Consider the following 26,110-nt stretch of genomic DNA (forward strand, 5'->3'; position numbering starts at 1 on the left):
TAGTCCGCAAAACCTGGACTGGCTTATTTGATAGGTTTGTACCAGTCCCCTTAAATCTATCTACTTACCCCCACCTCCGACCAAGCTTCTGTTCAGAAGCTGAATTGAAGCTTATCTCTTTCCTAGCACCTGGGAAGATGGGAGATAATGCCATTTTGAAAACCTTCTCCAAAATGCTCTCAGCACAGATGTGGTTTTCAGAAAGTGTTTACACCTCCATTTACTGAAAATATAATGACAAGCTCAAGATTAGTAATTATAGTCAATATTCAGAGATACAGGCCTAATTTCAGGGACAGCAAAACCAGCAGCCAAGAAACGTAGAGCATTGCAAATCTGAATAGCAAGCTCAATGATGATTTTATGCCAAGAATTCATAACTACTTCTAAAGAAATCAATTTAGTTTTTCAAACCTCATACTAAACATTAGTGAGGTACTCAGATGATAAATTTAGTGTGCTTACACTTTTATTCTTCTTTTCAAATCTTGTTTTTTAAGACAGTGTTTTGTTTTAAAACAGAGTATTCCAGGGCAAAAAAAAAAAAAAAAGTAAATAGTAACACAATATACTATCTTATTTATTTTCCCCTCTTATCTTCATATATATATATATATATATATATATATATATATATCACATGAGAAAGAAATTGCCCAAAGCAACATTCTCAAACTTTAGCAAGTAACAGAATCTCTTGGGACGTTTGTTAAAACCCAGATTTCTGAGCCCCACTCAGATTCAGAGTCTAAGAATTTGCATTTCTAGCAAGTCTCCAGAGGATGCTGAGGCAGAAGCTGGTCCAGGGATTGCAGTTTGGAAACCACTGGCCTAACAGAATCCCCAGAATTGCTCACATTTGTTTAATGGAAGCACTATCATATTTTCATAATCTTTTAAGAGAATGGTTTAAAGCAAATTCATAAACAATCAAAAAAGCTATCTTAAATTTACCTAAACACTTACAAACTTCTCAAAACTTCTTTCTTGATGTTTTTATTCTTATGACCTATGCTTCAATATGGGAATCCCAAATAAAATTTAAGTTTCTTATGCCTAATGTCAAAATTGTTATATATTACTTACCCTTTCTCCATACCCCAGATAAAAGGCATGATTTCAGATAGCTTTATCCTAATGAAATACAGGAAAGAGTCTCTACATTTCTGGAAAAAATATTATATGGTAATTAGAGTTGTCATTTTTCATATTTTAGGTTCTTGAGATTTTAATTTAAATGATAATACCTGGCATCACAGATATCATATTACAAGCAATTCAATAAGCCTCAAGGTTACCAGTAATCATAGTATGGTAAATATATTTTGTTTTGTTATTAGTTTGTTTAAATTTTTAATTCCATATTGATGAATGAAAACTACAAAAGACTGCATTTTAATGCAGCAAATAATAGATATGTTCCATTCTGTCATTTTCTGCTCCAACCAGAGAAGCTGGAGTCTTCCTAACACTCTCTCCCTCTTTTGTGGGCTCTGTTTCTTACGAATCATCTGATTCCCCACTCTGCAACTAACTGGCCACTTGGTTTTCTGTTTCCCTTGTTCAAAAGTATGACAAAGGTTCCAGCCATAGTATAAAATAAAAGTATCTTTTACCACATGGAGTCCCTTTCCATCTCATTCACTCTCAACTACAGTAACTCCTCTGCAAAATTGCCTGCCTGTCACCAAGATCCAGGCTAGAGACATCCTGCCTCATGCCACTTTTTGCATCAGTCAGCCAAGGTTATTCTGAATGCAATCTTCTCTCCCTCCCCACAACTTCTTTTCCAATTATACTCCTGCCCTATCAGATAATTCCTCACCCTTACTCCCCTGCAATGCTCCACAACACATGCAATTTCAGTTGCCATTCTAAAAAGCCTATGTACCACAGTCCTCTTCCTGCTGGAAGGCTATAACCCTGGAGAGGATGTTGAAAAGAAAACGCTTTCCTAAGGGGGTAGGTTCTCACCGTTGTGACATTACACTGCATCTTATCAAGAGTGGGTGGAATTGTTAAAGAGATAAATATCTTGTCTTTCAGCATCCCTGATTATTTTAGAAATATCCTTATAGGGCTTTTAACATTATCCTAACCCTCTTTCACACTGCTTAATCATCCAAACCTCTCTTAAGAAATGGTCAGGATATTCCTACTGCAACGCTTTGAGCAGATATTTGCAGGTATAGATATAAATTCCAGAGGACCAAAATACAAGGAAGATAACATATATAACTGCTTTAAGAGTAAATATGGACAAGATGAGTCAAAGCAAACTTCTTAACCCTAGATACCTAAAATCATTGGATTCTGACTCTCTTTAAAAGCCATTGGATTGTGGCTATGTCTCCTTTGCCAGTATAGTTTGTTAAGAAAAAGGTTTGAGGATATTGTCTAACAATCTGGCTTTTTTTGAGATGACTTTGTTGCTTGTGACAATCTCCAGCTTTCAGTAGCACATGACTTTTTTTTTTTAGTTCTCATAGATGCAAGAAGTTACCCCAAGGAAAGGTTCAAATCATTTGTTCAAAGTGAAAATGAATGTCTGCGATTAAGCACAACCCAAAATGTGATCTATTTCTTTGTTCACTTGGGACTGTCTGGTCTAGCAGCAGTTATAATTTGATTGAGGCTGGACTGCTGCTCCTTTTTCTAAGACAGAATTAGCCAATTCCAAAACCCTGTAAGCAGACACAATCTGAGAAGAGAGCAAACAGTTACTTAGTAACTGCCTGGGGTGGGGGTGGGGGGCAGTGGAGGAGAAATACCAACTGGTTCTCCTCTCCCTCTCTGAAATAACCCATTAAGTTTCTTGCCCATGACAGCTAGAAAGTGAAACAAACAGATATTAGAGCTACAGTCAATATTCTTTTTAATATTTCACAATGGAATGTTAGATGCAGCACGCACACACACACACACACACACACACACACAAAAGTCAAATTTGCATAAATATCATAAGCATATTGTGCCTATTTTCTCATTCTGTTCACTCTTTCTCATTAATCTGAGTCAGACAGTACAAGCTCTACAGACCGTACGACCGGTCCCCTGCACCCTTTCCCCCTTCTGTTCTAGTTCTGTCCCCAGATGATAAAATCGACCCTCAGGGCTCACGTTTAGAGCACACAGGGAAGGGACTAAAGCGGGATCTCCCCTGGAGGGGAGGGTTAAAAAAACAAACAAAAACAAAACCAGGTAAGAATTAATTTGTCTTATATTTAGCTAATTTTATTAAAAATGATCACAGTGGCATTGTCTACATGTTAACCCCAGTGTTGAAAAGAAAAGAAATCTCGACCTTCTGATTCAGGATCCCTTCTTCCTGCACTGGCTTTACCCCAGGGTGGCCATTTCTCAAGATCTGAGCGCAGCCCATCAGAAGACTTGAAGTGGCCACAGACAGGGCAGCTCTTGCTGGAGGCAGGAGAGCTGCAAAGGATGGTACCTGAGAGGATACGAGGAGAGCAGGACACATTGAGAAGACCTAGTAATTCCTCCCCTTATTTCCCAAGCAAGTTCTGCTTTGCCTGCCCCCCTCCCCACAACCAATTACTGCATGCCCCTCCTGGCTGCCCCTCTGCTGTCCCTCATCCCATTTTCCCAAAGGAACACGGGGACAGCAGAAATGCGCTCCATCACAGGACCGCGACATACAGCCTTTATTTAAACAGTAGCGTCTGAGTTGCAGGCAGGGGTCTCACAATCACCCTATTCTGCACGCAAGAGGCCCCTGGAATAAAGAGCAGGTAAGCTGCCCACGCGCAACCCTTTGCCCTGTCGCGTCCACTTTCTCCCACGGAAAATAGCTGCGGGTCACTGAGACGCTTTTCAAGATAACGCCAGACTCAGGACTCAGGTGAGACCTCTAGAGAGAAAGCTCGCGGGTACCTCCTCCGCATGCTGTTATCGTCTGCCAGCCCCCTTATCCCGGAGCTCGGCCCTCTAACGGCTGCGCGCACAGCGAGGAACGGCGCATCTTCACCCCGTGGCTCTGGCGGCGGAGACGCGCGGGGCGTGCTCGGGAGCGAGGAGCGAAAAGTTGTGCGCCCACTTGGGTAGGGGGAAAGAGAACGAGCGAGCCAGCGCGTGAGAGTGAAGGGGGAAGGCGGGGAGGGGGCGGGGAGGGGGATTGCTTGCATGAATTTCCAAGTGGTAGACCTGCCTCTGCGCTCTGCCCAATGAGATCCGTCAGGGGAGGCACCCGGCTCACTTTTCCACATCACTTCACAGTTACATTTGGCAGGCAGGCGGGCTCGCACGCCGGAGCGCTCAGCCCAGAATTAGTGGATTTATTTGGAATCTCCCTGCCTTCTCCAAGCTCCGCCGCCGCCGCCGGTTTGTGCATAGATGGTAGCATCAAGCCACCAGCTGCACTTTGGGCTGCGGACACCCAGAGCCCAGCGCGCCTGCCCCGCGTCTCAGCACCAAGCCCTGCAGCTCCGAGAGGCATGAACGGAATCCGGAGGCGCCTGCCCAGCGCGCAGGAACCGGTCGGCGCTTGCTGCCCTCGGGAGCTGACCCCGAGCCCCTCCAGCCATTTGTGAACCAGAAGGCTTGACATTCGCCAGCGCAAAGCCCCGCAAGAGTAAGTGTTCCGCCAACCCACCCCGTTTTTCTCTCTGTCCCGACGATCCAGAAGGGACCGTTTCTTTTAGGAATTCCCATGCCCCTTCGGACACCTAGCGCGCCTCCTGCCTCTCAGATGGTGGATGCTGGTTCCTAGCACCGGCTCAGGGCTAAACTGCGTCTTTAGCGATGTCCGTGGGTGATACGTACGCCTCAGGGTTTTGCCTGACTGTTTTTGCAAACTGCTCTGATAACAGATCCTGGAGAGTAGCAAGCTCCAGGCTGTGCCCCTCCAGTTTTCCTGCCGGTTTCCTTCCCTGCAGATACTCGGCTATTTCGCCTCCTCCCAACGCGGGCAGGCGCGGCTGTAGCCGCGCGCCTTCACTGCGGGGTCCGTGCGGTGAAAGGGAAGCACCCGCCGCCCGCTGTGCGGAGGATGCAAGCCAGAGAAAAAAGGGGGCGAGGGAGCCCGAGTGCCCTATCTCTGGCTTTCTGCACCGCCTCTTCTCCCAGGCAAGGGAGGGCGACCCCCGCAGAAGGGCTGCGGGCCAAGACTCAACTGCGAAAGCCCCAGCGCGAGGCTTTCCCACAAGTGGCAGCTTCAGCTCTGCGACGCGCGGTGCCCGCTGCAAACTTGCCGGGCTCCGGAGCCGCCCCGCGGCTCTGCCTTCGCCAAGACGCTGCCCAGAACCCCTGCAGGACCCCCATGCAGTGTCTTCCCCAAGCTCGAGAGATTTCACGCATGGAGGCCCCCCTGAGTCGAGGACTCCGTAGCCCCTATCCTAGGGACCGCTGAGCCTAGAGCTGAGCTTTCTGTGGTCTGGCGGCTTCTCATCCGAGAACCCCTGGGGGGCTGGTCACGCCCCTCGCAGGACCTGAGGGAAAATGGCTCTTGCCTGGGTTCTGCCAGTACGTAACAGGTTCATAAGGGACCTACTCCCGTTCTCCCAGGCTCCAGCCAAGGCTGGAAAACAGTAAAAACGTATCGCCGCCAACGCTGATGCCAACAGGTATCCACAATTTCCTCCGCTTCTTCCTCCCCGACACCAGAGCCTCCCCCACCCCAATCTGGCGGAATCCTCAAAGTTTCCTTGCGGTTGACCTTTCCCCTGCAGGCACGGAGCCGGCGGCTTGTCAAGGACTAGCCGTTTGCCTCCACGAACTGAGATGGCAGCTGTTTGCTTGGGTTGCTAAATGTAAAAAATCAAACAACATTAATTGTTTATTGTTGCAAACGCACAACATTAGTCTGTAATGGAAAATCAGGCCGGCAGCTGCTCACTTCAGCTCCAATTAAGCGATAGAGCTTATCACCAAGACAGCGGGAGGGAGAAAAGGTCCTTTCAACTTTACCACCCTTTCCTGAAGATTCCACAAGAGTTTCCTCCTTAGGAGGCATGATCCGACAATCCCTTAGCGCGCCCGAGCTGCTAATCAGATCAGCTGCTTTCTTTCACCCTAAGTCACGGTATTTGGGGGCTGACAATGGGAACGAGGGGACGCTACGGAAGGTATGCGAGGGTACTGTCCTCTCGCATCCGGCACTAACGCGAAGCAGATCGGAGGGATGGGGGTTGGCAGGGCCCTTTGGAAGCGCCTGTCGTCTTTACAACACTCCTGACAGCCATCGCAATGGTTAGAAACCCTCCCTGGGCTGTCACCTCCGGCTTCATTATAGGAGCTTTTCAACTGGAAAACTATATGTGGGAAAGATGTTTATGTAAGATTCGAAAGTGGGATTTTCCATCCATTCAGCCTCCCTGCTGCAGCTCACTCACTGCATGCAAAGTGAGCCCTGTCGTTCATGCTAAATACCACTAAAATCCCTGCCAAGATATTGCTTCGCATCAGCTGTGTCCAGTGTTGGCAGGGATTTCTTCGCGCGCGTGTGTGTATGTGTGTGTGCGTGTGTGTGTGTGTGTGTGTCTGTCTGTCTGTCTGTGTGTATTTGAGAGAGAAAAGCATGAGGTGGGGGCTAGGACTGGGGTTCTTCTACCGAGACAAGTGATACCTTTGAAGGATGTTCTCTTAGGGTTACATTTCCCACCCCCCACTCCCTTAAAGGGAGTTCTCCCTAATCATCATGTCCAGACATGTTTTTCTACTTCCCCAGCTCTGTGGCTGGAATAAATTCTAGAGTCATCCCCCTTATTAAATAACAATTCTGATAGCAATATTCTGTAATTCTGCTTTAGCAGATTTGGAGCTCGCTGTTACATAGTCATTTCATGCTGGAGCAGTCGTAGTATTTTAAATCACCTTTGATTTTTTTCCCCCTGGACTCTGAAGAGGGTGAGGAGTTGAGGAAAATCCCTTTTGAAAATAAGGAGGGGAGTCTTCCTAGCAACTCTGGGGACTGCTTCATTCAGAGCCTTTCAGTGGCCATTTGCCTTTCTCAATCTGATCCCCACACCCCGCAAGTGAATGTCAAGTTATCCCCTGACCATCACAAATGGCCAAATGTTTTAGAGGCACTGGCTAGTGTGCTCTGAAATTTTTGCTGTAATGTTGTCATTCAAACTTTTTAATCTATTCCCCCTGCAAGTTGGATCTTACATTACTAATTATTATTACTATTAGAAATCAATGCTTCTCCTTTATGATTTACAGTCTCTTAAAGCCCTCAACATGGGTAAATCTCTGCACTCAAGACTAACATTTCTTGGCTGCATTTCTGGTGTGTAGGATGCATTTCTTGAATTCTTGAAGCTGTATGAATTTAGCTAAAGAACAGACAATTTTATAGCAGCTCTCACTGGAATACCAGTTCCATTTGCCTGCTGTACATATACCAACTCTGAAGGGAAGGAATCCCTTACCCTGGAAAACAACTTTATTTGGGTATTATGTAGAACTGTGGTCAACACAGTATTCATTTATAGCAACCCCTCAATTAGCACTGAATACAATCTAAGTAGCCAATGGCAGCATGATGGATGTTAAACAAAACAAACAAACAGCCCATGAAACATGCTCAGCCGGATGGAGGAGACCACTTGAGAAGGCATTTGTAAAGACTGATGTGAATGTACTCAAAGGTCTGATACTCCTTGTTAGGCAGGAGGAACAGATTGTTGGAACAAAGCAAAGAAACTCCAAAGAATGAGAATATAATGATTCTATTCAAGAAATCGTACCTCTGGGCTTTGCTTTCCAAGATCCTTTCATTGTTTATTGGTGGGGAAAAAGAACAGGCACATATTGAAAAGTTCAAATCCACACTTCAACAACTGTTCAGAAAACCTTATCAATGTAAGTGAATTAATGCTTTTTTTTTAAAAAAAAGAAGACAATCTCTGTTATTTTTTTGCTCAAGGTGGCACACCTCACGGCTTTATCAACATTCCAATTTGAGCAGATTTCCCATGCAAAACCAAAGGCTTTCAATGGGTAAAGTGACATTCGATTTATATTTCCAGCCACGCTTTTCTGGTTCATCAGCAAACTTTTGTGTCTGGTAAAAAGCATAATTGGAGAAGCCTTTCTATTATAGGTGCAATTTAAGGTCTGAAGACTTCTTTTTGAAAATATTCTGCTCAGTGGTGCTGCTGATACTGGTTTCAGTCATTTATATTTGTTACAAAGTTATTCAGTGCAGCTGGTGGAGACAGTCTTCTTTTTGTTTTCAGCGCTATTGGCATTCACAGAGGAAATGGTCTAACTTTGCTTTTTAATTTAGAAAAAATCTCCAAACTTTGATATGTTTTACATCTCTCTCATGGGGTGGGTAGATAAACCAATACTAATTCTTGTTGCTCTGTATTATGTACACACACACACATGCACATAACACACACACACATGCGCGCGCGCACACACACACACACACACAAACACACACAGTATGCTTCTTGAAAATGTGCCCAGATAACTTACTCATTTATTGGTTCAAGTCTGAGATTTTTATTATGTTCCCTTTGCCGTTTCACCTGCCTTAGATTATTTGATTTGCCTTTCTAGCTACTCTGATTTGTATATTGATCAGTCTTTCAAAAAAACGTTATCTGTGGTGCTGAGAATTTCCCTCCAGCATCCAATACATGTACATTTATGAAATAGAACAATTTTTTTTGATGGACAAAGGCCATCATCCAATTTAACAGGGCTTAATTAACCAAAGGGCTATTAGTGCTTTCTCATTTCATTCTTATGGAAAGTTGTGATGCTAATCTGTTTCTGCTGAACTGTTGGTTCCTGTCTCTGGAACCTGCTTTAGATGTAACCGTGAAGAGAAAATTAGTTGAACCTGGCAACTTCAAAAGGTCAGAAAAGAAATAAGTTCAACGGATGCCATTTAGCTCTTTCTACCATATGTTGCTGCTAAGTAAATCTCTGTTGCTTCTTCATGGCAAAGCACCGGAGCCAATACTGTTGTGTTTTTTTTTTCTTATCAAGTTTTAAGCTTTATTTCCTGAGTTTTAAACGTCATGCAGTATTCCCTATCATAAACAATATCCATCCCCTTGCTTAGATGTTGTGTGTGTGTGTGTGTGTGTGTGTGTGTGTGTGTGTCTGTGTGTTTATTTTAACTTCTCTTAGTGGGCAGAGAAATATAGATGTGATTTTCTGTATCCCTTTGGAAAGTATCATGAATGAATAACATTTATATTTGAAACCTTCAGACACTTTTCCTTCTCTGCCCCCACTGCCAAAGACAATTGCAAATGCTAGAATGATAGATGGTTCAGGGCTAAGCACCAAGTTAATGCTCAGTAAACATTTATTCAATGCAATAACAAATTAGCGAAGACTGTGCCCTGCACCCTATACTAGGATATTTTCATTAAAAAGAAGATATGCAATCATATCCAAAGTTCAATTTGTGACTTGGCTACCACAATTTTCTCTACAGAAATTTCATAAGTCCTCCTAAGTCTATTTTTAGCCACAACTTTTCTCATTTTTAGAATCAATTTTACTCATGTTCCACAAAGCATATTTTTACCCCTCTCACAATCATATTTTAAATGATATGGGAATATAAAATATGACATAATTCAGCTTTGTAAAAGTAGAATGCCTCCAAGACTAGACTTGCATCAAAGAATGCTATTAAACTGTTATGTGATGCAACATTATATTTTATTGGAAAAAAATGCACTAATTGTGGAGTTGCTGCATGGGTGATTCGATGTCTGTACATTGCTGAGAATGTATAAAAAATAACTGAGGATTGATTGACTTTCCCTCTCCCTCCTGCCCTCCCTTCTTTTTCTTTAGTATATTTTTGTATTTGAATTGAACAGTTCACCTTACCCTCATGTGAGTTGCAACTCTGGGTGTTTTCAAAGTCAATTTCATACTCTTCTGTATTAATCAACAGGATACCTGGCCCTCACATGTACACACAGAGAAAAATAGTATGCCATGATAAGGTACTTTTGTGGATGTGTTTATTGATATTTTAGGCATATTGAATGTATTACAAAGGAATTTTAAATGGAATCCTCTTAATCTTTTTTATGTACATCAAGTGAAAATATTATAGTATATTTATGTTTTATTTGCAGTCAGAACAATATTTTCCATGTCTTTTTTCTCTCTAGATAGATTAATGAATAAAATATGATTACTTGATTCTAGATGTGACACAAATTATATAAAATAAGTAGATGGAGGAGTGATATAAATATCACAAGGGAATTATTTCCTTTTTATGTAAGAAGACTTGTCTCCAAAGTTTGATTTAAAAAGTACAAAGGCACATTTCCTTCTTTATTAGTCTATTGCTGTTTGAGCTTTACAAACAGAATTTAAATTTGTGTCTACCTATTCTCATCTTCAACATGGAGATGCTCAGAAAAATTTAAAAGAAAACAATTAATTCATACTTATTTTGATCAGAGTGGTAAAACACACATCTTCTCTTGCCTTTGAGTGTCGCTAAACTATAGTAGCTGAAGATTGTGTATGTGTTTTTGAATCTGCATAAGCAACTCCCTTGATTTTTATAAAGTATACATTCGGGTCATAGCTCAATAGTATTTTGTCAAATAATTCCTTCCTATCTATCTGAGTGTCTACTCATCCATCACCTGTGTCTGTAGTTCATGTTAAGTGTCAGTGAGTGGTTATTAATCTATAAAGTTTTAGAAACATGAAAGAGTGATGGTAAGATCCACTTGTTAGCATGGTTACTAACACAGTGTACTCTAATTGACAGAATCTGGATGACTTATACTGGGCTTGTTGGCTGCATTTCAATTTCAGTATAACAGACTCTGAAGCCCCCATTGTATGATGTAAGTGATTTTAACCATTTCCACATTTCTTAAGTGAGAAATCTAATTTCTATCATCAGTAGTGCTAAAGTTTCTTGAAATAAATAGAAAAAGTTTGTTGCAATCTCTGATTAGCATTATCTTCTCTGAGCTCCCTTTAAGTAATATATAGCTATCACCTTTTCATCTTGGAATTAGTATAGACTTTCCACTTGTACTGTCCTCACAAGAATGTAGATGATTATGAAGTGATGGAATTTATCTTGTAAAAGAGATGTACCAGGCAATGTTTTTAAATGAGTGGCTACAGTTTGATTGGAAAGAATAGTTCGCTCATGAATAGGTAGTGCTTGTACTCTGCCCTCTCAGCAGAAAATAGTGGTGAACAATGTTATGTCTTCTATGGGAAGGAAATATGTGGTAGGTTCTGGACAGTAAAACTGCAGCCCTTTTGAGGCTTCGTAAAACATTTGCAGGCATTGCTTAAATTGCATGTTAGTTGTGGGGAGGGAAAGCTATTTGTAAAATTCTATTTTATTTATACCCATCCTGGCTCGTGCTATTTTTGTTTTATAAATCAAGAGTTGAAAAAAGTTATTTAACTTATTACCTGTCTATGTAGAATATTGGAATTTGCCCCACTGATGTACATATGCAGCACAAGATTGCAATAAAATAGTTTTTAAAAATCAGTAATTATTTTTTGTTACGCACTTGAAACCTTCCATAAATAGTTACTATAATTGCTACATTGGCAAAGAGTTTAAAATACCTTATTTATTTTTTCCTCAGTCTTTCAAAGTTGGTAGTATTAAACACAGAGCATCAGTTTCTTCACCTGCCGTAAATAAGATAAATGTTCCCAGGTCACTTATTTCATGAGCAATAGAGCCGTGATTCAAACTACTTCTATCTGACTCTAGAGTTAATGCTCTAAACAACTCTCTCATGGGACTTTCCACAGCTTGGCTGTATTGTAAGGTTGATAAGAATAAGATTTATTCTGATTAATTTCTGTGATTTGAAGGACCTGCAAAAAAGGTTGTCACTCAGTAGGTCTTTGGGTATTCAATTTTGAACATATGATTTAAAGACTGCAAAAGATGTAACTTTTAAACAAAGAAGGAGGGATTTAAATTAGACTTGAGAATTGACTTTCTGGAACCACTGTGTCCATAATTGGCAAGGGAGTTATGGGATTGGCACTCATCTTTTTAGGATGATCTCAACACTGGTATGCCTTTAAAAAGCCCAACAGAAGAACATTATTCTTAATATCTTAACTAAACTGATGATTCCAAGAAAGTTTTCTAAAAAAAGATTTGGTTCTATAACACTAGAAAAGAGATTTTATTTTGACTTTACTCTCTTTGTCACTGGCTTAGTCACCCTGTTCAAAATTTCTATAACAGAAAAATTTCTATGTGAAGAACAAACTTCTGACTCCATCTTGGGAAAGGAGGAGGAGAAGCATTTATATACTGATTTTTGCAAAGGAAACCATAAATTATAGAACTTAAAGAAAACAAAAACTTCATGTAGAGAAGAGTAGTGTAACAACAACAAAGCAAAAAGTGGATTTGAGGTCAGGCGCAATGGCTCATGCCTGTAATCCCAGCACTTTGAGAGGCCAGAATGGGTGAGTTGCCTGAGGTCTGGAGTTCGAGACTGGCCTGGCCAACATGGTGAAACCTGTTTCTACTAAAAATACAAAAAAAAAATAGCCGGGAATTGTGGTGGGCACCTATAATCCCAGCTCTGTGGGAGGCTGAGGCAGGAGAATGGCTTGAACCTGGGAGGCAAAGGTTGCAGTGAGCCGAGATCACGCCATTGCACTACAGCCTAGGCAACAAGAGTGAAACTCTGTCTCAAAAAAAAAAAAAAAGGTGGATTTGACAGGTATTATGGATGATAAAACAAGCAAACAATATGCTTTTGCACAGATTGACATCTGGATAAATTTGTAGTCTGATACCAAAGAAGGATGGCCAGAAGGGTTGTGGCAGAGTGAAGGATATACAAAATAATATGTGTGTGTATGTGTGTTTGTGAGTGTGTGTGTGTGTGTGTGTGTGTACATAAACAATTTCAGAATATGTTTCTGCTAAGGGAATCTGGTTAGAGAATCCTGAAGGCTCTAGAAAGGTTATCTTCGTGTGTTGTTTATACTTGAACACATGCAACTGTATATCCTCTCTAAAATCCAAAGGCTTATTCTGCCTGCTCAGCCCCAGTCAGCCAAGGCTTGGCGTGAATTGCTCTGGGTCACATACTGAATCACCATCCCCTGCTTTCCTGAAATACGACTTTGAATTCAATGTGCATTTACCTGTTTTGAAGCAGGCTGCTAATGGCTCTAAATACAAGGTCAGAAACATTTTTAATAGAAACTCACTGGTTCTCTGTGTCATTTTTGCTTTCATGAAATATTGTGGCCGCTAAGCCTAGTGGATAATAAAAGCGTAGTTTCCTGTCAACCACAATCATCTGCTGGATTGAATCCTGAAGTGTCTATAAAAGGATGTTTTTGTTTTAGACCTCACCTATCAGTGTGTTGCTCATCATTTTGAACTTTAATCCACGTTATTTATAAAATGGATGGTGTAATATGTTTTTACATAATGACTTATATCTGAGAATTGACTTAGTTCACCTTAAAATAATGTTGGAATCAGCAGAGTGAAATCCAGGCTGTAATTAGAACTATCTCTGAAATGTAAGTATGAATGAAAAGTCAGATTGTAAGTATTTTACCCAGGAAAAGATATCTTCATATGGGGGAATTCTAAAGACTTTCTTATATTTAAGAATTCCAGAGAGACTGTAAAATCTCTTTATCTCACTATCTGGATATAAATCAGTGCAACAGCATTATAATAAAGTGGATTGCTTGGTCAGACATACATACTGTGGTTGAAAAATGTAAAAATAAATTGATTTTTTTAAACCCCAGCTTCACAACCTTGCTCAATTTCTTCTTCCTTGCACAAAGTTAAGCAGTTCGTATATGCAGCTACTATTCACAATATTTATTAATGCTGATAACATTGACATAAGATTCAGTTGCATCTCAAAAGTTTCTACAAAGCCATTCTCTGATGTTCTAAGAGGACAGTGTTAGTCTGCCCATGGCAGAAGTACAAGTATACAAATGGTGTGGTTCTAAATGTCACAGCAGAGTCCCATTTCTCTCAAATTGGTAGGATCACCTTGAAGACCAAGTCGCAACACTCCCTGATAGCATGCATGTGCATGTCAACACAACAGTGAGCTCATCAATTTTCCCAGTGCCTGGCATAAAATAGATATGAGGGGAGAGGAAAGTATTGTGACATTGTATAAAATTCCGTACAGTCATACACCCTAGTTCAGGGTTTCCCCAAATCTATGTGTTCAGTCCATTGCACAGTGGTGATAAGTAGTTCATGGCATGACATTAAATGACATGAGGGAGGAAGTGACTCTTTCACCGCACCATTGAGTCCTTTGGTCATCTCGAGGAGGTCTGAGCTGGGAGCTGATCTTCTTTAGAACTACTTGAGCCGGGCGCGGTGGCTCAAGCCTGTAATCCCAGCACTTTGGGAGGCCGAGGCGGGTGGATCACGAGGTCGAGAGATCGAGACCATCCTGGTCAACATGGTGAAACCCCGTCTCTACTAAAAATACAAAAAATTAGCTGGGCATGGTGGCACGTGCCTGTAATCCCAGCTACTCAGGAGGCTGAGGCAGAATTGCCTGAACCCAGGAGGCGGAGGTTGCGGTGAACCGAGATCGCGCCATTGCACTCCAGCCTGGGTAACAAGAGCGAAACTCTGTCTCATTAAAAAAAACAAACAAAAAAAAAAAAAAAAACTACTTGCTTTGCAAAGAATGGTTTTCAAATCAGTAAGCAGCATCAGCACTGTGGGAAGTTATAGGAACTGCAGACTCTCAAGGCCTGTACTAGCCTAAGTGAATTATAATCTGCATTTAAACAAGATTTCCAGGTAATTTGGATACCTATCAATATTTGAGAAGCACCCCACTACAGGTGTGCTAGCATTGGCTTTTTACTGGGTTTTAACAGAGCAGATGGTTCAATTTTCAGGAATTTTCAAAGCTGGTTAATGGTCAATTGGAAGCTTAAAATTGGTCATGGTGGGAGTATTTATACCATGGAAATGAGAAAACATAGCAAATCAGAATTTTCTCTTTCAAAGAGCCACTTATTAAATATTAACCGGCCTGCCTCTAACTATCACTAGTCTTTCTTTTTAGCAAATAGTGAGATGACCTCAGATTTTTAACAGTGTCTAGTTTAGTAAAAATAAAACATCACTTAAAATACTAATCTCTCTGTACTTTAATTTGGTTATATCTACAGAGAGAATGATGATAACAAAGTAATCATAATATTATAAACTTATATCGAAGAGTAGGTATGAATCTATATGTGTATCTGTATGTGTAGTTCTTCTTTATGATTTAATATTATCTGGGTATTTTCTAAGTGTTTGCTATTAACCTTGTAATTTTAAAGTTATATTCCATTATGGCAAGTAATATTAGCTTTCCATTTAAAATAAATATTTCAAAACTGGAGCCTGTTTCAATAAAATTAAAAGTAATAATACAGATGATTTAACAATTTGGCAAAATCTTAGAGATGGCATGTAAGTTTTTCAGTCTCTAGAAGCTTCCTACAGGTGATGTGATGGGAATGACCTATGTGGATGAAGGGATTCCCCTGAGTTGGGCTAATTTCTCCCCAGGTCTTGGGTATTGGCCATCTCTTAGTTGGAGCAGCTATATCCCTTCCAGTGGTTCATGTTCCGGCCACATCCACCACCGTGATGTTCAGGTAGCAGAACACCATGTGGCCACACTGAGTGACCACAGCCAGGAAGCGTGTGGGCGGCGCTGGGCCCCAGATGGATGACATTTGGCCGGTGGTGGCAAGGATAACTTGGTCAATGTGTGGCCTAGTGCTCCTGGAGAGGGTGGCTGGGTTCCTCTGCAAACAGTCACACAGCATCAAGGGTTGTCAAGGCTGTAGCATGATGTCCCTGGCAGTCCAATGTCCTGGCAATAGGAGGAGGAGGCACCAGTGATCGACACATTCACATCTGGAATGCGTGCTCTGGGGCCTGTCTGAATGCTGTGGATGCCCATTCCCAGGTGTGCTGCATCCTCTGGTCTCCCCACTACATGGAGCTCATCTCAGTCCATGACTCTTCACAGAACCAGCTGGTTATTTGGAAGTACCCAACCATGGCCAAGGTGGCTGAACTGAAGGGTCACACATCGCCGGTCCTGAGTCTGACCATGAGCCCAGATGGGGCCACAGTGGCATCCGCAGCAGCCAATGAGACCCTGAGGCTATGGTGCTGTTTTGAGTTGGACCCTGCATGCCAGCAGGAGCAGGAGAAGGCCAGTGCAGCCAAAAGCAGCCTCATCCACCAAGGCATCTGCTGAAGACCAAGCCATCACCTCGGTTGTTTTTCAGTTTTCTAATAAAGTCATGTCTCCCTTAAAAAACAAACAAACAAACAAACAAACAAACAAAAAACCCTGAAGATTGAGAAGTTGCATGGGAATAGCACTCAGAGGCAACTGTCAGTTGCCTCTCTGTGGTATGGCTAGACCTTTGGAGAAACCAAACCAGACATGCTCTTGTCTTCACAAAGAACTGGCAGAGGAAAGGGCTACCTATTTGACATGTATTCTGTAGAGACCACTATTGCTATGAATTTGATGGGTAGGAAAAAGATGGAGTGACCGTGGACTGGGTGATCCTGGAAATAATAATTTGAAAATTACCTTAGATGCTGATTCATTTAGAGATTCTAGATTAGTTGATGGTCTTGTTCCTATCCATTGGCTGGCCGAAATGTTCTTTCACTTACACTCCTTTCTCAGTTGGTTAATTCTGTTTCAACATTTAAATGACATCCCATCTAGGAAGGCTTCTTTAATGCTGCCAAGATGAGTGGCTTACACATCACTCTATATTTCATTTAAAGCTTTCAAGACTACGTTTCAGTGAATTGATTATGTATTTGTTTATTCGTGAAACAGATTCTTTGCTTCCTGAAGACAGGAGTTCTAACCATTTGCCCTTCTCTCCCCCAATACCTGACAAACAGTATATCATCATTAAATATTTCTATAATATTTCTAAAAATAAATAAATAAATAAATCTAATAAAATAAAATTTAACTATTAAATCCTTAAAAAAAAAAACACCCAGAAGAGTTAGGGAATGGTGTTTTAACAAATTGACAGAATAAATAAAATAATCAAGAAAATGAATATAATAATAGCATCTACCAAGTGGTGGTGTTGAATGAATTATATGAGCTATGCATGTAAAGGGTTTAGCAAGGTGCTTAGAACATAGCAAGCCTTACCCCCCACACTAATATTATCATAATCTATTAGTTATCATAATAATTAATGTTCATTGTAATTGTGTTGTGAAGAATGAAGAAAAAAAGTTTACAAAGGTTACAGAAATCCTAGTGTGGTAGAAAGAAACCCAAGACAGTCTAGGATACTGCTGGGAAATTTGTTTCACAAAATAAATAAATAAATAAATTCACTAAATAAATAAATAAATAAATAAATAAATAAATAAATAAATATTTCTATAACGAGAGAAAGGGTCTTGTGCAGAAAGAATATTGAACTTACACAGGTTCAAATAGCGGTTCTTTCTTTACTTACAGGTATTCCTTTAGTAAATCAATTATTCTCTGCCTCAGTTTTGAATACAACAAGGCTAGGCATTATAAGCTTTATCTAGCAGTAAGACATTGTGTTAGTGGATACTATTTATGACTACACACATAGCCCCTTTTTAGTTAACCTACTCATTCTGAGTAGTCAAGCTATGCCATTGTATAACATTGGCCCAGGGTCTATTATCATTTTTAAACATATTCTGGTGAGTTCAGGTAGGGGGAACGCACTGCAGTCCCTGCCACAGCCCACCCAACATGCTACAGTCCATCCTCAGTGCCGCTAGGTGGTTTCCATGAAAGTATCTGTTACAAATTTAAACTGAGATGAAGTTTTCTTATCCCAGAGTCATTAGCAACAAAGCAGATGTCAGAATATACTTGCAGAGTGTTTGGCAACATTTTAAAGAACTGTGTGTGCTAGCCTATCCAAACTGACTTACCAAGTGTATCTTCTTTAGTCCTCAAAACAAACTTTTCTCGTCTGTATTATTATCATTGTTCCACTGTTATTGGTATTAATTATCTTTCCCTCCCCTGGTATACAAATGATCAGTGTACGAGTTAGAATTCAAACCCCAAGCAGGCTGACACGAGAGGTCACTCTCACAACGTTCTTATTGTTCTGCTGCTGTAGAACTCAGGCCAACCAGGTACCTTGGTTCATGCTGTAATCCCAGCTGTTTGGGAGGCTGGAGTGGTCAGATCGCTTGAGGTGAAGAGTTCAAGATCAACCCCCTCCATTTCTAAAAATAATAGTAATAATAAAATTAGCCAGGCAAGGGGTGGTACACGATTGTAGTCCCAGCTGCTCTGGAGGCTGAGGCAGGAGGATCACTTGGGCCCATAACTCTGAGCCTGAGTAAACAAATGAAGAAACAAACAAAACATATGACTTTGAAGAAGAGCATACGTGGCTTTTGCACATTCAGGTATGATCTATCACGGAGTAGGGGAGAACTGGAAAGTCCAAGTCCCATTTCTCTGAGAAGTGTTTAGGCTGAGCTTCCATGACTAGAATGGATCTCACCATGTGTGCAAAATGGCCTCTCCCCACATCCTCATCCTCCACCGCAGGGAAGGCCTTTGAGCACCTTTGTGACACCCTCATACCTTGTCAACTTTTACTGCAGAGGTCACATAGCTTCACTCTGCTCATTCGTTTTTTCTCAAAGCCTCTCCATGGCAGGAATCCTGTCATCACCACATATCTGGCCCAGGATAACCATACAAATTCCAGCTTACTGAGTATTTCCCACCATCTGGCTGGTTTACATGTGTCTTATTTCCGAACCACACAACTGTCCCATTAGGTAGGAATGACTACTAGTGCCACTTTGCAGAAGAAAAGACTGAAGCTCAGAAAACTTGCATATCTTGTCCATCATTACAGAGACAGCAAGTAGGGTGAGCTGGGATCCAAAGTCAGGTATATCTGTTTCCAGAACAGACAGTCCTCAGCATGCACAAGACTCCTTTAGCACCACCTTCTCCCTCAGGTCTAGAAAGAGCACAGCATGGGTGTGCTGTAAATGCTGTTAAAGTAATAAATGGCTTTACCATTCAGAAAGATACGAAGATTTGGGGATTTCTTTATGGGGACTTTTTGAATTTTGTTTAGTTTAAGTTTGAAGCCTGCCAAAGTCTGCTCACAAACTGGGATAAGAGAAAGCCTTAAGGGAAAACTGTTTTAAGGGGAAGATTTGCTGCAATTCCAGGGAAAGGAGAGGATGTTGTTCTGGACTCCGTTTTCTCTGTGTTGGCTCCCTATTGAAAAACGTTTTTTTTTTTTTTTTTTTTTTCCTTCCATTTCAAAAGCAACTGCTGCTTGCCATGGCTCCTCTATGTACTCATCAGGGTTGAGCCCTTTTGAATTATAGAGTCTCAGTGATTGAGCTGAGCCCAGGCGAAGAATGACAAGCAGGGTGATTCCACTGGCCATCTTGTTAGATCCGATTCTGCCTGTATTTGCAGTACAATCTGGGTCTGCCCCTTTCATCTGGCTTCACTAAGGCCACTCACCAGCCCAGCTAATACTGACGACTTTCTAGCTTTCTTATTCTGAGCCAGAATGGAAACAGAGACCTAGAGGTGAAAGGTTCCCTCTCCTATGATGAATTCCCTGAGCCACACTGTCCCCGATGGTGTCCTGAGGAATTATTTTCCCATTTAGTCTAATTCAGCAAAGCCTCTCTCTGGGATCTGCAGTGAATGTTATTTCTTTAAAATATATATATATATATATATATATTTCTTTGGTGAGGAAAGAAACACATTTGCCATGCTGAAGGTAAGCAAAAAATGTATCTGACACCTCAGGTAATGGGGATTTTTTTGTGTCCATGTCTTTCTGAATCTCTTCAATTGAACATTACATTTTTAAAACTGTATTTTATTCCCAAAAAAGCTTTCTATAATTTAAATATCCTGTTTAACTGTACATTTTGAATGGGGACCCTGATACTGTCCTGATTATCGCATACAAGCTGGACATTACATAATTTTTCTCTGGGAGCAATCTAATTTTATTCACTCATTATTAGCTTCCTGGCAGAGAATTGCATTCTGCACCCAGAACTGGGTAATCCCTTCGGATGAATCCCGGAAACTAAGATTGTAAAAATGGGGGTAAATTCCCCTCCCATTCTCATTTGTATTTTTTTTTAATGTTGTTAATTCAAAGCTATTTAATTCACAGAGTTCAGCATAAAAGGAACCAAAATGTGTCTTTAAACAGGTTATAAAAAAGGAAAGAAAAAGTAAAAGACCTACAGTCTGTTTGACAAGTGGACTGTGTTAGCATACACCCCGAAGTGTTAAAACAAAAAAGAATGGAAGAAAGAGAAAGAGGTGGAAAGAGGATAAGGAAATCAAGAAGGAAGAGAGGGAAATGTGAGAGAAAAGGAGGAAAAAGAGAACTTCTATTATGCGAAACAGTTTCTGATAGGTCACATAGCTGCGAATGAAAACTAAAAGCCAAATAAAGCTTAAAAATAAAAGCTCTTACTAGCTTACTTACCCTAAATCTCCAGCTCCACTTTCTTAACTCAAGAGTTTGAGAAGTGCCTACTATTGTTCACTTTAGGTGCTTTGGAAAAGCAGTGATTTTGTTTTCAAACTGTTTGAGTAGACCCTTATCTTTCTTCCTCCTTGTTTTTGCAGGAATTTCAATGAAAAGAAAAGCCAATGGATTGTGGTCTTAGAAAAGCCACTTAGATGATGCCTGTTTCCCGTGCTGTAGACACGTGGCAGAGCTGTAAGTAAATGCTCCGCACTGCATGATGAATTCGATGGCTGCAGACCGAAGACAAGAAAAATAATTGTCTCATTTTTGTGGTGATTTGCTTAACTGGTGGGACCATGCCAGAACGGCTAGCGGAAATGCTCTTGGATCTCTGGACTCCATTAATAATACTATGGATTACTCTTCCCCCTTGCATTTACATGGCTCCGATGAATCAGTCTCAAGTTCTAATGAGTGGATCCCCTTTGGAACTAAGCAGTCTGGGTGAAGAACAGCGAATTTTGAACCGCTCCAAAAGGGGCTGGGTTTGGAATCAAATGTTTGTGCTGGAAGAGTTTTCTGGACCTGAACCAATTCTTGTTGGCCGGGTAAGCTTTGTTTTTAAGATCTCAATTTCAGGGTCTCTTAGTGGTCTTACGATGTTTAATACCAGACTTTTTAGTTGTGGCCACACAGCTGTAAATTCTTCAGGCCAGATGGTGAGTGAGTTTACCTGTTGTTCTGTTAGGAATACGATTAATCCCAAGGTAGCAGTTTTAAATGGTCTTAGGGAAAGCTTCTCCTTCCACCTTTTCCACCTGGCTATCAATAAAACATAGCACTGCTTATACAATGCATACAGAAATAACATTTTCTTTTTCATTCACATTTCTCATTCTCTAGTTTACAGTACTTGGAAGAGATAGGCATCTTTTCTCAGTCTGAATTCCTACCAATTCAATTACTAAGAGTGTATTTTGTTTTAAGGCCATGTAGATATGTATAATTGCAGGTAGATATTTATCTTTTTTGTTTTATCATCTGTTTTTTTTTCAATAATTAACCTAAGACGGAGAAAGGGAAGTTCTTAGAGTAGATGCTCAACTGTGCATTGTACTATTTGAAAAGCTTTGCAATAGGAAACTAACTATTCACTGTCAGACAAAATCAAATGCACAGACTCAAAATTTTGATTTAGTGGAGGGTGTGTATGTGCATGTGTGTGTGTGTGTGTGTGTGTGTTAGACTGGACTTACATTTTTTGTTGTTGTTGTTGGCAGGTTAGACAAATTTTTTGTGTAGACATGGGCTGCTTGTTTTTCCAAAATCACACTGTGGGTTATTGGAGACTATGTATGTTTATTCCTCAGAACTGTTCATAAGCTCCTTTTAATTTTGATGCACACCATCATGTAGGTATAATTGCAATTATGAGCCTGCCAATGACTGCTTTTCTTGATAAGTCAGTTTCAGAAGTGAATCAGGCCAATGTTATTCAGTTTCTAAATGCCGTGATTTAAAAGAAAAGTAGAAGGGGAATTAAATATTGGTCTTCGGGACTTGAGTTAACTCTTTGTGTTTCACTGGGAACTTCTGATTGCATTCTGCTTTTACCCTATTGTCTTGCAAAACAAATTGAGCTTCCCCAAGGATTATGTTTCTCATTTCATATGGTTCTACTTGGATGAAGAAAGCCTGCATGAGGCGATATCACGAATCATTACATGGATATTTATTGAGCCGTTCCTATGTGCCAGACGCTCTGTTAGGCATGGGAGGCATGTCAATGAACAAAACAATGATCTCTGCCTTTCAGGAACTTACATTTTGGGCAATACTGAGTGTTTATTACGTGTTGAACACTATTATAAAAGCACTTTGTGGGCACCAATCTTTTTTATTCTCTCAATAACCCCTGCTTCAATCTATGCCGATGTGTGTTTATTTGCATGTATGCATACAAATATATGTGTGTGAAACAAGTCTGTACTCCCCTTGTCATAAGCTCAAAATATAAAAATCTCAGAAATATATATATATTTTTTGTATCCTTGATACAAACTCAGGTAGCAGAACCTACTTGAGGCTATGTATAGTCATAATGCATCCCATAATTGTGACTATTCATAGATTTTGCTGCAAAAATGTTAATGTGGTTGATTACAGGGTGCTGCCCCAGACCCTGCTGAGTGTGTTACTTACCGTATAGTTTATAGACCTTAATATATTTCTAAAGTATGAAAAGTTTTGAATCCCAAAATACATCTGGCCCTGTGCATTTTGGATATGGGATTCTTTACCAGCATTATTGTATCTTTTCTGTAGGTGCAAAACTGAAGTTTAGATGGATTAATAAACCAAACCAAGATCACAGAGCTGGTAAATTACCTACCTGAGTTTGAATCCTGTCGGAAATTCCAACTGCCCATTATTTCACCCACTATGCCTTATTACATATTAATAACCAGCTAACTGGAGGATAAATGCAATTTACACTTAAGAGGTATTGAGTATAGAATGTAAAGTCTTTAAATGCCTCCTTCTGGATATTCAAAACTCTTTTAATCAGCCCTAAGGCAAGACACTTTCATGCCATATGAAATTATGTGAATACATGCATATTTATATGATGGAAGCCTTCTTGCTCTTCTTAGTTACCTCTTTATGAAGGTATGTCACTCTGTGTCTTGCCTAATGTAAATAAGAAATCCTGCAAAACAAACGAACAAATCAAAACAAGTGAACAGGAGAACATTTCATTTGTATCTGGGAGGAAAAAGTAATTAACACGGGGTTGCTTTGGACTCAGAATCCGATAACTGATTTCACCTCCATTCCTTACATGAAGTAATAAAGATAGAGGTAAATGGCCAGGCATTCGGCATCTTCTTGTGACTTAGTGATCCGTGAGACTTTCATGCTCCTCTGAAGGACAGAAATGTTGCCAGTGAACCCAAGGATTTTGAAATAGCCAAAATGCTTTTGAGTCTTAGTGATGGTTTTTATCTAGCCTTTTCACGGCTTCCTACCATGACCAATTCCCAAACAATTGTTAAATCAGAGTTTATTTTCTGGAAACTTTTCTGCAAACATTTCCCCTCATACCTATTTCTCTTTAAAGAAAAATGATACTGAATTATGACAGTGTAGCCTTGGAGGATGTTGGTTTGTAGCATAGCCAAAAATACATTTCAGGTGACTGCTTCAGATTAAGAGTCAGGCTGAGTGCGGGGATGATCCGTGTCGGGGTGCCCACCGGTGCTTTACAGTGTTTTATCTCTGTGCACACTCTTCCGCATCCGACTCTTTAAACCACTTCACCTCCCAGCTTCTCCCTAGGAACCGGCTGAGAAGCATTAGTTACTTACAAGTGCACCTGCTCTTTGAAAGGCCCTCCTGTGAGTCACCATGGTGGGGCCTCTGACCTAGCAGACTGAGTTCATGCTCAAGGGCAGAGCTAGTTTTTGAGTGATTGGTTCTTCAGTGCTTCACATATAACCTTACAGCATCCATCATCTGTTTTTAGTATATTGGTAGGCAGCTGGATGCTGAGAAAGAGCCTTAGCATTAGAGATGTACTGTCTCAAGGTTTGAATATAGGCTTGGCCACTTTCTGGATGTTAACCCTGAGGTTACTGAAGTTTTTCAATGATTGTTCAAATAAGATAAATAAGAATTTGTAAGAGTAAAGAAAATAATAGAAGCATAGCACCTGCTATAGAGTAATTGTAGTTGTAATTACATTCTTAATTGTATGTGTGTGTGTATGTGTTTGTAATTGGAGTGGCAGACAAATTAACAATTACCTCACTAAGTGAACAACAAGACTTGGGGAACCCAAAGAAGGGCCTCTTCACTGGTACATGTTTTATGGTGTGGAGATGATGTTTCTATGTGTCTTGAAGAGTCACTGGCCCAGGGGAGTGGGGTAGGTGTCGTGGACCGTCCGGGACGGGTAGGCACGTCTGCCCGGGGGTCTCTCGACCTGCAAGAGGGTCCCAATACCTAGAAGAGGGAGTGCGCCTGAGAAAATAATAAAGACAGAGAGAGAGAAAGCGAGGCATCTGGAGGGCTGATAGGCTGTGCCTAAACAGCAAATTTTATTTTTCAAATGCCAGGAATAAATACACTTTCTTGGCTTTGGTCTCCGTCATAGTAAGAGGAAATGCAAATGTATACCTTACATGGCCTATACAATAGAGAAGTCAGATATGCAATCAGTGGTTGTAAAAAGTAACAGAATTTCCTGTAATCACAAAGCTTGTTTGCATCCAGACGTTATTCCTCCTGGCTGCAGGTATCTCCGGTTTGATCTTGTTTTAGAACTGAGATGTGAAAAGGTTTTCTGGTTTTGCTCATCAGAATATCTCTTAACCGGATTCTCCTTTGTCTACTCCTAACTCAACTTAACTCAACTTCCCCATTCAGGAATCTCTGAGTCAGGAATCAAAGCCATCCCTTATGGTGGCATTTGCTTTGCAAATATCGACAGTTAAACCATTAGGCAGTCAGGTAAGTAAAGAAAAGGTTAAAACTTATTCTTAAAGAGAGAGTCAGGCCGGGCGCGGTGGCTCAAGCCTGTAATCCCAGCACTTTGGGAGGCCGAGACGGGTGGATCACGAGGTTGAGAGATCGAGACCATCCTGGTCAACAAGGTGAAACCCCGTCTCTACTAAAAATACAAAAAATTAGCTGGGCATGGTGGCGTGTGCCTGTAATCCCAGCTACTCAGGAGGCTGAGGCAGGAGAATTGCCTGAACCCAGGAGGTGGAGGTTGCAGTGAGCCGAGATCGCGCCATTGCACTCCAGCCTGGGTAACAAGAGCGAAACTCCGTCTCAAAAAAAAAAAAAAAAGAGAGAGTCATAAAAAGGTTAAAAGCAGGAACTGGTTGCTGGTAGGGGGTTACTCGGTCTAGCAGCAACGCATAGTTTTAGGCCCAAACGATATTGTGGTTGATATTAGAAACTGATTATTCATCTTTCAGTTCCTATATTTCCGGATAGCTCGACTGCCTCCAGTAGGAAACTGTGTTTGGGATCAAACTCACCGTATAGTGAGACTCACGCCTTTTAGGGGTCTCACACGGGAGTGTTCCCCACAGGTAGGAAGTGAAGTCCTCCAGCACGATAGAGAGATTTATGCAAAGTCATGAGAGAGAAAGTAAAATGACTGAGAGTGAGATGCTTCCCTTGGTCAGAAGCAACATAGGTCTTGATGTTTTCTGTTGAAATGGAATGAAGTCAGTGGTCATGTATATTGGTTTCTTTTTGAGATAGGGTCTTGCTCTGTCACTCAGGCTTGAGTGTAGTGTTGTGTCCACAGCTCACTGCAACCTCGACCTCCCAGGCGCAAATGAATAGTCCCTCCTTAATAACTGGGACTACAGTCATGCACCACCACGCCTGGCTATTTTTGTTTAAATCTTTTGTAGAGATGGGGTCTCCTGTGTTTCCCAGACTGATCTTGAACTCCTGGGCTCAAGCAGTTCTCCCGCCTTGGCTTCCCAAAGTGCTGAGATTACAGGTATGAACCACCATGCCTGGCCTGGAAGTCATATTCTTAGAGAGGCTTTCCTTGTCAGTTCTTCTA

The 26,110-nt window shown here is 41.0% G+C and overlaps 1 protein-coding gene and 1 long non-coding RNA gene across 6 annotated transcripts in view; one reads left to right on the top strand and one right to left on the bottom strand.

Annotated features, from left to right (window-relative positions):
• Positions 1-3,211: 3,211 nt before the first annotated feature.
• LOC141585057 (uncharacterized) lies at positions 3,212-4,101 on the bottom strand. Its single transcript, XR_012518324.1, has 2 exons — positions 3,898-4,101; positions 3,212-3,454 (listed from the first exon to the last, which is right to left on the bottom strand). It is a non-coding gene; the product is annotated as an uncharacterized LOC141585057 (long non-coding RNA).
• A 38-nt stretch (positions 4,102-4,139) lies between these two features.
• CDH8 (cadherin 8) overlaps positions 4,140-26,110 on the top strand; it is a 391,036-nt gene continuing 369,065 nt past the window's right edge. For 2 of the 5 annotated variants that reach the window (XM_074402130.1, XM_003936250.3), the window contains exons 1-2: positions 4,141-4,594; positions 20,679-21,128. In XM_074402130.1, the coding sequence (XP_074258231.1) occupies positions 20,877-21,128 (252 nt within the window). In that variant the 5' untranslated portion in view covers positions 4,141-4,594; positions 20,679-20,876. Of the gene's footprint in view, positions 4,595-10,738; positions 10,818-20,678; positions 21,129-26,110 lie in introns of all 5 variants that reach the window. The other 3 variants (XM_074402120.1, XM_074402125.1, XM_010346729.3) reach the window with 3 other exon arrangements.

Source organism: Saimiri boliviensis, chromosome 1 (genome assembly GCF_048565385.1).
Source record: "Saimiri boliviensis isolate mSaiBol1 chromosome 1, mSaiBol1.pri, whole genome shotgun sequence".
In the NCBI taxonomy this organism is placed as follows: domain Eukaryota; kingdom Metazoa; phylum Chordata; class Mammalia; order Primates; family Cebidae; genus Saimiri; species Saimiri boliviensis.